A 16314-nucleotide genomic window follows, 5' to 3' on the forward strand; every position below is an offset into this window, starting at 1 on the left:
TGCCTGTAGTGGAAACCACTGCTAAACAGGACTGGAATTGGCAATTCTAGTTATGACTTGCAAGATGGCAGAGACTCTTCTTTTTTAAAAATTACTGCTGTGTAATTAAATTACAGTCATCGTCTTCTTCCATCAGTTTAATTTTTGAACATAGCTGTGACCCTGTTTTGCAAACGGCACATCAGCATTGCAACCTAATTAATTTATATAGGTATATTTGCAAATTCTTTAAGGCAGGAACTTTTTCTGTCTTAGAGCTATCTAGAGCCACATCAGCTACATTTTTCTTTTTGGGGGTGGAGAGGGGAGGAATTGATCCATTAACATTCATTTGTCTATGAGAAACAGGGTTGGTTTTAATGAAACTTTGGGAAGTGTCTCAGTGCCTGGAGGCTGAGCTCGGGCAGAAGGAGATGAGTGGGCCCCCGCTGTCTTCCTCACGTAATGTCAGCTGGGTCAGTGCATCCGCTGGGTAGCAGGAGATCAAATCTCACGTCTCTGCTCTAAATTAGATGGAATATGGATATAAGCTTGGGTCTGACATATCCTTGGTAAGTGTCCTATCGGATGTACAATCCAGTACCTTGTGTGTTGTTCCCCCCGGCCGCCGCTTGTTGCATCTCAGGATAATTTTGAGAAGACTTGGGGAAAACTTCTTGTATCACTTGTTTTTTTCTGGGATGAGAGACCAGTTTTCCAGCTAGCTCTAGTGACATGGCACTGGGAAATCCCAAGCCAGGGTGAGGCCTGAGGCACCTCTGTTTCCAGGACAGATGGTACTTTGCACTTGGAGAATTAGAAACACAAAATGTTAAGTGTTCACAAAAAGTTAAAATGAAAACATGATCAGCTGAGAAAGTTGATTTTCAGACTGAGCTTTCATATATCCATTCAGGTTCAGTGTTTGAGCTTTCCTTTTTGTACTGAAATGCCTTGCAATCATACAGATTCATAAAAGGCTTTTTAAAATTACAGAGGTGATAAGTTGCTGGAAGTTGAAATGTATTTGATGACTAAAGCAGTCAATGTGACAGTACAAATAACCCTTTAAAAATCTGGATATAGCATGAAAACCATCCCTAAGAATTTTTCTGAAGTAAGAGGTGAAGTTCTTCCTTTTGAATAAATTATTTGAAGGTGACATCAAAGATGCAGAAATTTATTTTTTCTTCTGTTTTTCTGTGGCATGTTAAGGCAGGATCTGAAGGATGAAGAATGCCTTTGTGGTTAGGAACAGAGCTGGGCTTGAAGTATGAGTTTAGGCTGTCAGCTGGTATTCCTAAAACTGTTACGATTTTGCAGCAGCCTGCATGCTGTTTTTCTTTAAGCTGTGAACATCTGGCCAAAGGCATTACTAGAACTTAATTTGGATTTGCTGAGTGCAATAGGAAATGAAAGAGGGTGGTAAAATCTGGGCACCAGTAAGGATGAACCGTTTCCCTGATTAAATTCTTCTCCATGGAAAAACATATTGCAGTCAATGAGGAACAGAAATCTTGGAGTTGTTGTTTTAATCCTAAAATACACTTATTTTTACAGTCTGTAAAAGAGAGAAACTGTATTTCTTGTGTCCATAGTGAGACACAACAGTTTGCTGAAGTGTTGAAAGTAGGAAGTAAGGTTGGAGTAAAGTATGGTAAATGCGAATGCAATATAACTATCCCTCCAAATGCAAACAGCTTTGAGGAGACAGCAATACTAGAAAGAAACAGCGCAGTTGCAGACAACTTGGACATGAACATGCAAAATTTATACAACTTCCCTAGAAAAATTTGGACTTTGGCAGCATAGGCAGAGGCTGTGAAATAATCCATCCTGTGTGGCACGTGTGATACTGCAGTGAGCCTGAAACCCATCAAAAATATTGCACAACACTCCAAAGCTAGCAGATGCTTTTGAGCTGGCAAAGCTTGATTATGAAATTCATCTCAAGACAAATAACTACCTTGTTAAATGAGAATGCTGCTGAAATAACAGCTGCTGAAAACTGTAAACACCAGGAGGAGGAACGAAAATTTTAGGGGTGGTTTAATGGGCAATGTCAGGGTTAATGGAGGGTAGAGTCATAAAAGAGCCCTGTGCCCTCACCCAAATCAAAGCTGGAAGCCAGGTGGAGGTAGTGGAAGGTGGAGGTGGCTTTTTACCTGGAGACCCCTTTCACCCCTGGAAATTGGACTCTGCCCTGCAGAAATGTATCTCTCTGGCAGGTGCCTATGGTTTGGCAGCGAGTACAGAAGGGGGGAGCATGGTGAATGGCTTTATTTTGAGGCGTATCTTCTTCCTACATGCTTAAAAACCAGCTGTGAGACACTTGCCCCACCGACTCTGAAATAGTACCTGTGTCATGGAAAACAAGCCAGGGTCTGAAGATTTTTTTGTTCCTCAATGTGACCACTTACTGGCTTCTGTATCCCAGGCATGATTTGGCATCTAAGTGATACAGCAGTAGTGGGTTTGTGACTGATCTCTAATTTGTGGTGGTGTTTCAGCCCTTTTGCTTAAGGTTTTTCCTGCATTTTACTAATAACCACTTAGTTTGACACTTTTAAATCAACAAGACCTTCTGCCCTCATTCTTTCTGTGGTTTTGTGAGGCAATGGAGTGTCTGTATCTTTGTGGTCAGAGGAGATTTGCTTTTTTCCCCCCGTGTGTGCAAACTGGAGGAAGCAGGAAAGCAAACTTTCCTGTTTATATATATCAATATTTTAATAACCCGCATTTTGAAAAACCAAACTACTTGAATACCAGATGTAAGTGGCTTTTCTAAAACACTATTTTACTTTGAAATTTGTCGCTGAATATTACGTTGCTTCCTCTTGAGAGCCTGAGGAAGCCTGCGTATTGGTTCCAGAAGTCTTCGGGACCCATAGAAACGAAAAAGCTTGTAAAAAGCTTAGATGTTAACTCCTGTTTACTCATCAGTTTAGGCAGCAGTGGTTTCCTGCCATCTTCAGCTCCTAGTAGCCCTCGCTGCAGGGACGATGCTCTGGTCCACCTACCCACACAGCAAAACGCTCACACACCTGCGGGGCGGGTCTGCCAGCACCACGGGGTGGGTATTTTATTTTATTTTAAGGGAGAACAGCAATGTCTTGCCAGGTCATTGAAATCCTGGTGACATAGCAAAACAACGCTTCATCCTTTTTTATATTTTTCCGCAAGCTTCCCATGCTCCATATTTAGATAAGGAGACTCAGTTTTGTTTTTCTAACTATAGATGAAATACTTTTGGAGGCTTGTAATGCATTCAGCTTGGGTTTTTCATTTTCTTTGGCATTTTGTCAAGCAGTTTCTAGATTGTAGATGATGCTCTACATTTTTATATGCTCATGGCCTGTGTTTTTATTTTGCCATAACGTATTCTGAAAGTTAAATAGTTTCATTAATGAGAACAGAAATGCAGTTCCCAGGGAAGTTACATGTTTTGCCAGAGTTACATACAGCTGAATTAGCCTACCATACCAGCAACTGTTTCTTTTCCACCTAAAAATAAAAAGCATGAAGGAAATCTGTTGCTATTTAAAACAGATTGAATTCTGAACATTTGTATCCTCTTCATCAGTTTATTGAACTACTTCCTGCAAATTCATAATCTGCCTTCCACAAACGAAGGGGATTACAGAGCAGAGAAGGGATTTACTTGCTTTCTGTGCCAACATAGATTCACTTATTTCATGGATGAAAAAGTTCCAACCGAAACACCTACTGGTTATGGTTGTCTGTCTCGTGGTTTTTATTCCTCTGTGGCACTGGCTGTGCCCGCTGGTGGTTATGTGCTGCCTCTTCCTTTAGTTTCAGAGCTGATATGTTAAGGCTCAACTTATTTTACCTGGCTCGAGCTATGTTGCTAACATACCTCAGGTGAACATCTGGCTCCTGGCTGATGATGCTGTTCTATTCTTGTCCTAATCTCTTGTGCCACGATAGCTGCATCTTATTGTTGGATGAAGCTGTTTCTTGTGGTGGTGTGCAGCTCTCCATTTTGTGGGAGTTATGTTTATCCAGGGTTTGAGTCAAATCCATATATAAAAATGTCTGAAGCCCTTTGGGGTGAGAAAGGCTTAAAATATTAACACTAATTAATGGCTCCTTCTCTGCCTGGGTGTAAACAGTGAGTCATGTGCCACTTATGGTTTTGCATGTTTAGTCCTATTTCTGTGTACTTGCAGAATGCCTGCTTGCAGATTTGTTTTATTGAGTACACACAGATAGCAGAGCCCCGAGGCTTCATCAAATGAAAAACGGAGGGAAAGAAGAGACATTATGTGTTGCCCAAGGTCATGCAGTGAGTCACTGGGAAAGCTGTTTAGGTGCTGGGTGTTTCTGGCTCCCTGTTCATTGTGCTGCAAGGCATGCTCGTTTGCCTGGGATTTTAATTAACTGTTGTAGCAAATCTATAGTTAACCAAAGAGAGTCACGAGTTGTTAACAGTAGTTATGTCATCCTGATGACCATCAGATGTTCTGTAAAAATTGAAGAGTGCCCATTTATCAAGTATAGTTATTAAGGGCCCTAGACCCAAGCACTTAAACTTGGTTGACAATGACTGCCTTAACATCCTAGGCAAGAGCTTGCCAGTGGAAAGGTGTGAGGGCACAGGGAGGGTGTTCTGATATGATTCTAGTTACAGTCGCTGCTATAAGTGCTTGCCCTGCATTTCCAGCGCTGCTCTTGTGGACTGCAGAAGGATGTACTTCTCACTCGATCACTTGATGCCCAAGGATTTTGATTGGCTTTATACTGATTTCACTTCAAAACCACCTCTACGATTTAAAGAAATACTTGGAGTTTTTTGATAATGGAAAGTTTAGTTCTGAATGTGGCAATGTTATTTTTAAGCTTTTCTAGAGAGAAAACCCCAAATTTAAAGCCACTACCATGCATATATTCATCATAACCAATTCTTCATGGCATTTACTTGTAGAGGCACTAATGAGAGTGTTTACATGCAGCGCTGTTAGTGTGCTCTGCACCACACTGTGAAATCATAAGGAATAGTATTTCAAGTAGTAAGCAAACCCCACTGACTTTCATTTACCACGTAGACTCTCAGACCTTGGAGCTCTTTTTCAACTGTGCTCATCATCCTTCTTGTTCTTTAAGTGTGATAGATACCTGTGTGGGTGGTCCTCCCGTCCCCTCCCCATGGCATGGGGCTATGTAATAGGTAAAAATTAATTCTCTTGGTTAACAGAATATGACAAATCAAATGCATTAGTTACATTTGCAGTTATCTTGAGAGAGTGTATTTTTACTACTACTACCATATTACATAGGGCTATATCTCTTCTAGAAACGTACTGCATAGAGAACATGTTTTCCAAAGCTGTGTTTCATAATATGTGCAGAGCAAGGCGATTTTTGCAATTGGTTTGTGTTCCTAGCAAAGGAAAGGTTAGCCAAACTCTTTCCAGAAGGCATGTTGAATCACACGGATGTCCCACAGCCAATCCATACAGCGTTAGACTTTGAACTGAAGCCTAACTGGTATGGGCACAGGCTTGAAAACTCAGCACAATCAAAAGTAATTGTATTAGTCAGAGATTGTTCATGTTTTTTCTTTCTGCTGCCAAATGCGATTTTGGCTTCATGACTGTTTTTATAACTCAGGAACATTGTATAAATCTTTAACTTTGTACACAACCAATCTTTTTTTTTCTATTAATAAAGAAAAAAGTTTTCTGTTTTCTTTTGCTTGTCTATGTTTCATTTGCTGATAAATGTCCTCTTTCTCTAGAAAGTACCTGTTTTCAGTGCACTGGGATACAAACAAAAGCCACTTTTTTTGTTGTGTGTTTTTTGTTTTTTTTTTTTTAAATAAGAAAAAACAGTGCCAAAAAGAGATGCTCTTCTTGACCAACGACATCTTGAAAACACGTGCTACGTAAGCTTAATAGCATCTGGCGAGAGAATGAAGGGCCAGGGTGCTCCCTCTATCCAAACAATACCCATATTGGGGCTGTTTGTGTTGCATAGACTGCGTGCTTCCCAGCACAGCTAATTGTAGCTGCCTCTTCCCCTCTGTCCTGAGAGGTCCCTTGGAGTCAGGGCTGTGGTCTGCGATTATGAACTGCTCAGCAGTGTTGCCTTGGGATGTTGCTGCTTGTCTGCCGTGCTGCAAACACGATGGGGAAACTGGGTATCGCCGTTGAATCCTTCTCAGAATTAAACCACAGCCTTGGTTGGGTTTATCTATGGCTGTGGCACTGATAGGGGCCACGGATAATTATTATTTAGTAGTAGGGCATTGCTGCTTGTGAAAACTTTCCTCTGAAAGATAATTAGAAAGGGAAATATTTCTCTGCTTCCCATGTTGCCTGTTCTGTTGCTCTTCCAACTGATTCTGTTTATCAAGCAGTCAGTTAATTATTTTCTTGCTGTCTGGAGACTGAAAGATAAGTTTCCATTGAGCATCTTATCCTGTCTGGGATTTGGCAATGAGTTTTCTTGAAACAATCTGTTCATCTGAGTAAAATTTTACTGGTGGAATTGTAACAAAGTTGGATAAAGGATACACAGGACCAGGCTTGTCAAATATTAAAACCATAACTTCTGTATTTGCAGCAGCATATAGTGACGACTGATGCCTTTATTATTTACTTTCTACTTTACAGACATTGTGTATCTCCTAGAACATTTGAAATAAAACTGTAGTTGAAAAATACAAAGTGATGGGCATTTGGGTTAGTTTATATTAGTGGATTTTTGTCCCTAAGGGTGACTTATCAATACAGGCTTTCACACTGCTGCTGGTAAAAGACTCCTAGAGAGCTAGCTCTCGATTTCCATTTAAACACGTAATATTTTCCCTTTATGCCAAAATTTAGTAACAATTCAGCTTCTATTAACTTCTGAAACAAAATTATCACTAACTTGGGAATCTGTACAAATAATGAGGGCGTACTAAATATTACCTTGTTTCTTTGCTACATGAGCACACAGTATATCCCTTTGGGATAACATGAAGTATAGGTGCATAAATCTGTGTGCTTTGGAACAGGTATGGGATGAAAAAGACACCTTCTGGAAGTTGTCCAGAAGGAATGAATTACAAGAAGGGGTATTAAGCCAATATGTACCTCCATTTTAGTTACACAACTCAAGAATACCTTGAAGGTACCCTGGTTTTTAATAAAGTGACTGTGTTACCCACTCCTTGGAAGTTGGTTTAAGTTAGTCTCTAGGTGGAGCTTCCACTGCATTTAGAATCACTGGCCTGTTTTGAAAGTTTATATTAATGTTTTTTTCCTTTTGGGGACGGGTTTGTTGAGCAAAGGAAAGCATTTTGAAGTGGGGTGAGCTTGGAGTAAAGCTATTCAAGTTAGGTTTGCCAAGCAAAAGATACATCTCTTCAGACTTCTGTTTTGATTTCGGGTTCAGTAACTTCCTAATCCTCCAAATCCTTAAGTCGAAACCTGAATTTATACATGTCCAGATCCATTGATGCTAATAGAAATAGTCTAGTGACATGATTAAATATGTAGTTAAATACCTGGGGGGGGTCAGGATCATTTGGGCAACAGATTAAACGTAAAAGGAGTAAAAAACATGTAACATCACTGAAAGGGTAAAGGCTGATTTTTAAAACTGCAAAGCAAAGGCAAAATGGAGCTCAATGTGTATTTTACAGGCAGGTGATAAATAAAGGCAAAGTATTTATTTGAAATACGATCTGTTTCAGAACACCCTTCTGAATTATTTGGTGAGTAGGAGGCCTTAAGAACTTCCCAGCTGTTTTCTAATTGCTGCGGGGGGGTTATTGGTCCAGTTTGAATCATCTGTAATCCAGCCAGTTCAGTTCCTGTGCAGATACAACATGTCTTGGAGAAACCATACTCGGTTCCCTTGATCCATTCCATTGGCAGGGGTGTGTGGATCCAACCTTCCCTCCCTTTTTTTTAATTGCTGTAAATTGCAGTGATCTCTATTGATGCTGGATGGATTTAAGAATGTTTTGTGTCTTAGTGGGAATGTCTTCAATAACACGATAGTTAATATGTTTAGAGATAAGATCTTGAAAGGAAAATATAATGGTATCCCCTACTGTCATAACAGAAAAATCCCATAAAGTCTTTAAATCCTAACATGTTCAGAAGAAGACATCAGTGTATGTAGGAGGCAATATAATTAATTGGAAGAGATACTCCATTGAAAAACAAGTAAGATGAAACATTAGCTGGTGTCCTATGAGAATATAAAATGCTTTTAACTATACATATGCATGTTTGATACACTTTGTCTGTAGCTTTCATGACTCTCTACTGTTCACTCTTAATGTATTATTTTTACTTCAGCAGCTGTTGGCTAATTATTTCAAGAAGCTGTTGGAAACAGCTCATTCCTAGTATCATCAGATGTTTGCTTTGTACAGCAGAACATAAATATTCCTTTGGTCTTGTAATTGTTTTTGATTTAATGGGTACCTGTTGTGGAAAAAGTACTCCTACAGTCTAAAGAGCCCACTCTTGAGAGCAGAAGTTCATTGAGATGTTTCTGTACAGAGCCACATGAAATATTCAAAGAAAACAGAGCAAGCAAAATTCCAAGGGATAAAAGCCTCTTTTTTTTTTCTCTCTGCTCTATTGTATTCATGTTTCTGTAGAATTTGTTCTACCGGTGTAGTAGTGTTTTAACATTTGAATTTTTTTTTTTTTTAAATTTTGTTTTATTTTTATTTGTAGGGTAAATTGCCAGTTCTTCTGCTTGGTCAGTCTGCAGACTTGAGGCCAGGAGAATTTGTGGTCGCGATTGGAAGTCCATTTTCTCTTCAAAACACAGTGACTACGGGGATCGTTAGTACCACTCAGCGTGGAGGGAAGGAGCTGGGGCTCCGCAACTCCGATATGGACTATATTCAGACCGATGCCATCATCAACGTACGTCCCGCTCTGAGCCTCATCCCTTTCAGCTCTTAAATTTCTTGAATAGTTGCTTTGAAAATTTCACCAGTGATATAGTTCTTAAGAACAGTGAACACAGTTGGCTTTTCTTTCATCCATGTAAATATGGACATCTGCGCTGCAGCAGCACTTGATTGTTATTTAAAAATCCCCCAAGGAACCACACCAAGTACAATATTTGCTTTCACTTCAAGATTCTTACAAATTACAAGGGAGGAGGCAATATTCTGTGGCAAATAACTATCTTTTTGAAATCCATCATATTTTCTAAAAAAGAAGCCAATCTTAGTTTAAGGATTCAAGTTTGTTTCTTCATTAAAGCAAAACAATAGTTTTTGTACTTCTACTGTTGGCCTTGTAAGAAATCTTCACTAACAGCTCCCAGAGCTGTCCTAAAATCTTCTAAGTTGCTAGTGTGGTACTATTAAAACAAAAGAAAAACCTTGGCTTTCTTAACTTACTCTGGCAAGAGAAGAAGGACTAAGTGTTTGCAAAACTCAGCTAAAAGAGATGATGTTAAGTGTAGTTAATGGGTTTGGATGTTAAGACTGTTTTTAATATTGCACATATTTAATAGACAATGAAAAAATTACTACAGAAGTATTTCAAAAATTTCTTTTATGTTTTGCTTGCCATGAATTAAGAGGTAGATCTTAAAACATGTTCTTGCTCTATGTTTATTTTCAGTATGGAAACTCCGGAGGACCCCTAGTAAATCTGGTAAGAGTTTCTTTAAGTTTGTTTGCTTAGTGTTAAGCTTTTTAATTTTTACTTTTTAGTTTAAAAATAAAACCAAAAAACCCTACCCAAACAAACGAACAAACAAAACTCCACACCAGAAATGTGATTCAGAGCATTCGCTAGCTGGCTGACTACACAAAATTCACATGGTTCTTACTAATCACTTGTCTGTGTTTATGTTGGAAAATCACAGGATACACTTGGATTTCAATATTTAAGGTGTTTACGGTTTGCATAGTTTCAAGCAAGTGTAATGCACAATTTTTTTTTTTGCCCATGCCTTGCGAAAAGTAAAAAGCACATTTTAAAGTTGAGGCGTTTGCCCTCACTGTATACCATGCAGCGGGCACTTTTTTTTGCATACTGAAACTCAGATTAATGATTCAAAAACATATCTACCCCTTTATTTTGAATCACACTGGGGGGGTTGAAAAACCCACGTATTTATCAGGATACTAGGGTTTGTTTGCTGACATTGTAGAACGTAGTCAGAGCTGACCTTGCAGCAGCTGTGGATAAGCCCAAGAGAGAACAACTGAAGCAGGTTGCAAAACCCAGCTGCTGTGTGAGAGCTCTCAGGCGGGGGCACGCGGGGTCGAACAGGGGAGAGGCAGTGGCCCTCAACGAGGGACGGCACAAATTGGAAGAAAGACCTCGTCAGAGTTTCTGCCTTGGAGATTTGGCAATTTTTTTTCACCCGACTCGCAGTACAATTTCAGCACCAGTATAACCTCCATTTTAAAATTAGTAGTTGGATAGTTTTTATCTGGGATAGATCAGGGAAGGAAGCTGCTGAGATTTCAGAAGTGTTTGAATCATCAGGTGTCAGCAGAGATGTTGAGATGTTTAATCTGAAATTATCTCTTGGAGTCGCATTACCGGGAAAAGCTTTTGATTGTTGGTGAACTGTTGTTTTTCTTTATATTATTATGCCATATTTGCTCAGCACCTTGCCTGCTGGTCGGTGCCATGCTTCGCGAGGCGCCTGCTGAAATAAACGGACTGAAATTGGATGTTTAATATGCTGCTTGTCTGCTGCAAGCTGGAGAGCTGCCCAGTTCTGATCTCTCTTCTGCTAGTGGCAATATGAATATCGACATCGGTTTTCCAAAATTGTAGAATAGTTTTTTTATCAATAGATGATTCAGAGAAATTAGAATTAAAGAAACCATTTAGAAAATTGAAAACCAGCTACGGAATGTGTTTTATGAATTTGTCTTTGTGATTGCTTGGAAGAAATCATCCATTTCTCTTCAAGACGTTTCACGTTTGCTAGTAACAATTTCTTATTTCTCCAGGATGGTGAAGTCATAGGAATTAACACGTTAAAAGTTACAGCAGGGATCTCGTTTGCTATCCCATCGGATAAAATCAAAAAGTTCCTAACTGAATCCCATGACAGACAGGCTAAAGGTACTGTACTTCACCACTTTGAAAGAGAAAAACATGAAAATAGTAATAAAACAGAAAGTCAACAGCCATTGAGGCTCTCTTTCTGGTAAGAGCAATTGATCAAGACCTGTTTTCCTTTTTGTAGGAAAAGCTATAACCAAAAAGAAATACATTGGCATTCGAATGATGTCTCTAACTCCTAGGTAAGTAAAAGTGGCGGTTCCTCACCTTTCTGAAGTGTGGTCACTGCATGTGTTTGGATCAAGCCCATGATCTGCAGAAACAACCAGGAGGTTCAAACCAGCGGCGTGTGCTTCTGTCGGTGCTGGTGACAATGCACCCAATTTTTGCTACCTTTTTCTCTGCATCTGCTACATGGTTGAACTCTCCTGTAGACTCTGTGAGCTAGTTTTTAAACAACTCCCTGGCTTTTGCTTTTTCTTAATGCTTCGGAAGAGAATAGTTAGCCATCATTAATTTGTCCCAGGGCTCCATTAGTGTTGTTACCATCTGTCCTGTGCTGTCAGGAGGGTTGAGGAGAAAACAGGACAGTAATTTTTCAAGAATTACAGCAGCTACATGCATATTTCCATTTATACAAAATTATTTTCATTAAACAATTCACTTAATGTAAAATGAAGCTTTTGTGTGGACTTGCTTATTCATACTCAAACCAGAAGAGGCTCATGAGCAGGTGATACTACGTCCTGTAGAAATAACTAGAAATTTTTACATGTACAGGTGCAGAGGTATAACAAAGCATTGAAAGCTGAAGGGGATTTTTTAGGTGTTCAGGATCTTCTAGTTCTAAAATAACGACCAAGTTTTGAAATGTTTTAACTCAGATCCTCTGTATCTATTGAAATGATTGTCTTTACCAGAAATAGGCATTAAAAAGCTGTATCCATGCAAAAAGTGTAATAATTCTTGAAATACTTTTAAGGGTTAAAATGACTTGTGAAGTGTCACATCAACATGTGTAAAATACCTCAGCTAGTGAATGTTAAGTGAGTTAACTAAGTAAAAATGCATGATTTTTTTTTTCCCATCTTGTCAAAATATTTTTGTTACTGTTTCTTCTTTTTCCAGCAAAGCTAGAGAGCTGAAGGATCGCCATAAAGACTTTCCTGATGTTGTCTCTGGGGCCTATGTTATTGAAGTAATTCCAGAAACACCAGCTGAAGCGTAAGTTGAACTACTTTTTTCTCAAAACCACTGCCACTGACTTAAGGGGGTAATGATGGAGAATGTTCCCTGCTTAACTGGCTATCTCGAATATGCTAAATTAACAAAATTACAACCATCTGATAGCTATTAGGTTGTCTGCTGGAAATCAGTTTGTGGTTTCAGTCCAGTCCCCAATGGGCAATATTGCGAATGTATCAGGGTATTGCAGCAAAGCCCTGTCAGCGTTCCCGGCCGAAAGGGCAAGGATTCAGTGGGCGTGAAAACTCAATTTTCATTTTTCTCTTCCAAGAGAAGAGAAACCTTTCTTTCTCATTTTTACTTCCAAGACATCTGTTGTACCAATGCCAGTGCTGAATAAAGACTTTTGCTTGTGCATGTTCCCCACGGCCCTGCTGGTCATTCCTCTAGGAGAGCGAGGGAGAAGCTTTGCTTCCACCTTGTGAAGATGTGTCCATCTTAGCCCAAGCACCTCAGTATTGGGCAAACCCACCAGCTCTCCTGGCGTGCCTCCATCGGGGGTGAAATCCTTTCTTGGCACAAGATACTCTTACACGTGAGAGCTGTGTCAGGAGTCATGTTACTGGGAAGAGCTTCTGGTTTTGTCCAACTGGTCTTTTTCTTTGTATTATTCAATATTTGCTCAGAACCTCACCTGCTGGTTGGTACCACGCTTCACGAGATGCCTGGCTGAAGTACCGCATCTGGTCTGTGGTCACAGGCACTGGTCTGGCTGGCTCTTGCTGGAGACGCTTTCCCTTCAGAGTTTGGTTAACACAAAACCGCTTAGTAATCCAGGGTAGGAAATAGGAAACTTTATTAATTTTCTGAAACTAGAGATCATTTAGGAGAAGAGTAAATCTTTGTGGCAAGAAAGAGGCATATGTAGCACCAAAGGCATGTAGGCAGAAAGGTTCTTGGAGCCGGCATATGTTATCTCTTAGGGAGACTGCGAGGATGGTTGGATGATATCTTTTTGTTACAGTTTGGAGGCCACTGTAAGACATACAGTGTTAGCTGTCTGGCTTGCTTTCTAAACTATTGCTGCTTTGTGTAGATACTTCTTGTTGGCAGCACTGTTCATGCAGAATACTGGTGTATGTCTGTAATGTGAAATTAAACTGCAATTAGCATAGGAATAATGTGGCTGCTCCATTGTGGCACTGAATTTACTGGTTTGATGTGCAGGTCCAATATGAAGGTGCAGAAAAATCATTATAGGAGTACGGATAATACTCCATAGAGAGAGGGAGAAGGACATTAGAGAGGTAGAAGAAACGTGAGGCAACGTAGCCCCGTAACTTGAAGGCAAACGCAAATCAGGATGCTTCATCCAAAGGCTGGCCTGGCAACTAAAATGCAGCCCATGTTTGCTCTGCCTCCCCCACTCGTACTCCCCTTGCCTATGGATTTCCCCATTCTGCTGATTTCCTCTCCAGTGCGTGTTGTGTAGACCTGCTGGGTGGGGGATCAGAGCAGTTCTGCAGCGACCTGTCCAGGTTTGAGTTGAGAGGAGAGGCTGCATGAGAGACCAAGATAATCCGGAATGGTTTGTCCCATGAAAATGTTTTAAGCCATGCCTTCGGTAGGCAACCAGATTTGTTGCAAGTGCTGGCCAAGGCATCCTGCTTGCAGGAGACACTCATGTAAGGCGTTTTCTGCGGGCGGAAGAGGCTGATGACTGCTCTGTGGTTTTGTGAAGAAGGATTATGCTGAAGGGCTGAATCATGTCTGATCTGGTTACTTGGCTAATATTTCCATAACTTGGAGCCAGATCATTGTGCAAGACTGGGCAAGATGTTGTGGTTGATGGTATCCCTCACCAACCCATTTCTCGGTCCTGGCAGCAGTCTCAGGCCGCTGGGGCAGAGACCCGTGGCCCTGGGCAGGGGACCCTTGCAGTGCCAGCTCCGGTTCTGCCCCATCTTGCTTTGAGTCGGGAGGGCTTTGTTTTCGGTTTGCATATGGTGCTGAGGTCAGGAGAAGGGATTCTGGGGGCTATGGGCCGGTGGGCAAGGGGAAGGACATGCGTGCATTTTTGGCGACTGGGCTAGATGGCTGCGTGTGTCATTCTGCTTAAGTTTAAAGCACGAAGGTAAGGTGAAGTGGCTGCCAATAAGCTATGCACGGAGAGAACAGCATGGATCTGGGACTGAAATTCCTCATCTGTTAAGACACAGTGCTACTTGGATTGCTTTGCTATGTATACATGAATAAAAGCTTGGAAAATTTCCCCTCTAAAATGAGTGCCTTGTTGCAATTATTTCAAAAGAAAAATATGCCCCCATCTCTTCTACTGAATCAGCATCTAGGATCCCTATTGCAGAATTAGTGACCTGTTTGCAATAGTGAATTCCTTTGAAGACAGTGAAATATGGGATTCATCAAACTTGTACCTCCATCCGATTTCTGAGGTTTCTGCATTGTAATCTTCACCGCTTCATAAATTCTGATTGCTTTTTGCATGCCTGCTGTGTCTCTGTGCAACTGCCGTTGGGTGGGAAATAGGAAAAATCCAGCGATCTTTTTTGTTAAACAATACTCTAAAGACAATAAAACGGCAATTATAATAATACATTGCTGCTTTGTATTTTCAGCGGTGGCCTGAAGGACAATGATGTGATTATAAGCATCAATGGACAGTCGATAAGTTCAGCCAGTGATGTCAGTGACATTATTAAAAAGGACAGTACGTTGAACATGGTTGTACGCAGGGGCAACGAAGATGTTATGTTAACAGTAGTTCCTGAAGAAATTGATCCCTAACCAGAAACATGAGCTGGATTTCATGTTTTCTTTTAACAGCATTGGACTGCTTATATTCTCTCTGTGCTGGTACAGGAAACGTTAGACTTCTGACCAACATTCTGCTTGTTCAGTGGATTAGTATTGGCCAACAGAGTAACTTCTAATAGGTTTAAGGTGCAAAATCAGTGTAATTTCACATACTCCAGATGATAATTTTTTTCCTTCTGTATTATGTATGCAATGTATTCTTTACTGGCTGTTACGTTCCCCGCTTAACAAATCGACGTTCGCTTCCCTGTGTGGAATAGATTTACCATTATTTCCGCTAAGATTTAAACAAAACCCACGCACACAATGTGTGTTGTGGTATTCAGGTATTTATAAGTTAGTTGCGTTTTAACTGGAAGTACCATTGTAAAGGAGTTGGTGGTTTAGAAGAAAACACAACTGGGAAAAAAAGCTTGGTTTATAAACACAAAGAAATCCCAACCAAAATAACCTTTTGAGGATCCCGTGCAGGATTTTAATACTATGATATTTTCCTAGTGTTATTAAAAGAATTCAACAGTACTTCTTCTTGTGAGTGTTTCATTTTACTTCCCCTTGTGGAGTGTTTTTCTTTGAACAGCACATCTGCCTGAAAGAATGTCCTGATGGTCTCCTTTTTTATCATCATAAACCAAAACACTTATTTTCAGTATGCGCTTGTATTTGTGCTCTTGTGCATCTGCTTTTCCTAGCATGGCTGGCTCAAATCTGTCATATTGACTATCACAGAGTGCCTGTCTTCCAGATGTTAATACATTTTCCTTATTGTTTTAATTACAACTTCACCAATGCCTGAAATCTGTTTGCCCACTATAGAAATTGTCATATTGTGGATCACAGATCCTATACCATTCTAGTTCAGATATTAGGATGTTTGTAACTGTTGTAGATCTGGCCTTAAGCTCTTTCAAACAGGCTGTTTTATTCACAATCTTGAGTGCTGGTGTGTTTATGATAGGACCTGGTTTTAACAAGGATATTGGGCATTCCTCTGACATAGAGACTAATCTTTGTACATATATTTATGGATGCCCTTGAAGCTTGGGTAGTGAATGGGATTGTCTTACTGGGAAGGAGAACAATCAACCAAATTTAATTACAGTGTAGTTACTCATTGGGTGAACAATAGGCTAAGCAGCTTTTCCTTTCCTCTGTTGAAATATGTATCTTGGAGAATAAATCCAAGGACTATAGACAAGTTTCAGTGACTGTCATTCCTAAACATGCTCTTTCTTTGGAAACTGCTTCTTAGTAAAACTCTTCAACTGGGTAGCGGGCGGTTTATGATTTTTAAAGAAAG

At 40.1% G+C, this 16314-nt stretch overlaps 1 protein-coding gene across 1 annotated transcript in view; it reads left to right on the forward strand.

The window, feature by feature from the left end:
- HTRA1 (HtrA serine peptidase 1) overlaps positions 1 to 15536 on the forward strand; it is a 34856-nt gene extending 19320 nt beyond the window's left edge. The window contains exons 4-9 of the mRNA XM_072870285.1: positions 8682 to 8876; positions 9588 to 9620; positions 10940 to 11054; positions 11179 to 11236; positions 12123 to 12218; positions 14816 to 15536. Of these exons, the coding sequence (XP_072726386.1) occupies positions 8682 to 8876; positions 9588 to 9620; positions 10940 to 11054; positions 11179 to 11236; positions 12123 to 12218; positions 14816 to 14984 (666 nt within the window). The 3' untranslated portion in view covers positions 14985 to 15536. The remainder of the gene's footprint in view (positions 1 to 8681; positions 8877 to 9587; positions 9621 to 10939; positions 11055 to 11178; positions 11237 to 12122; positions 12219 to 14815) is intronic.
- The last annotated feature ends 778 nt before the right edge of the window (positions 15537 to 16314 follow it).

Source organism: Ciconia boyciana, chromosome 8 (genome assembly GCF_034638445.1).
Source record: "Ciconia boyciana chromosome 8, ASM3463844v1, whole genome shotgun sequence".
Taxonomy (NCBI): domain Eukaryota; kingdom Metazoa; phylum Chordata; class Aves; order Ciconiiformes; family Ciconiidae; genus Ciconia; species Ciconia boyciana.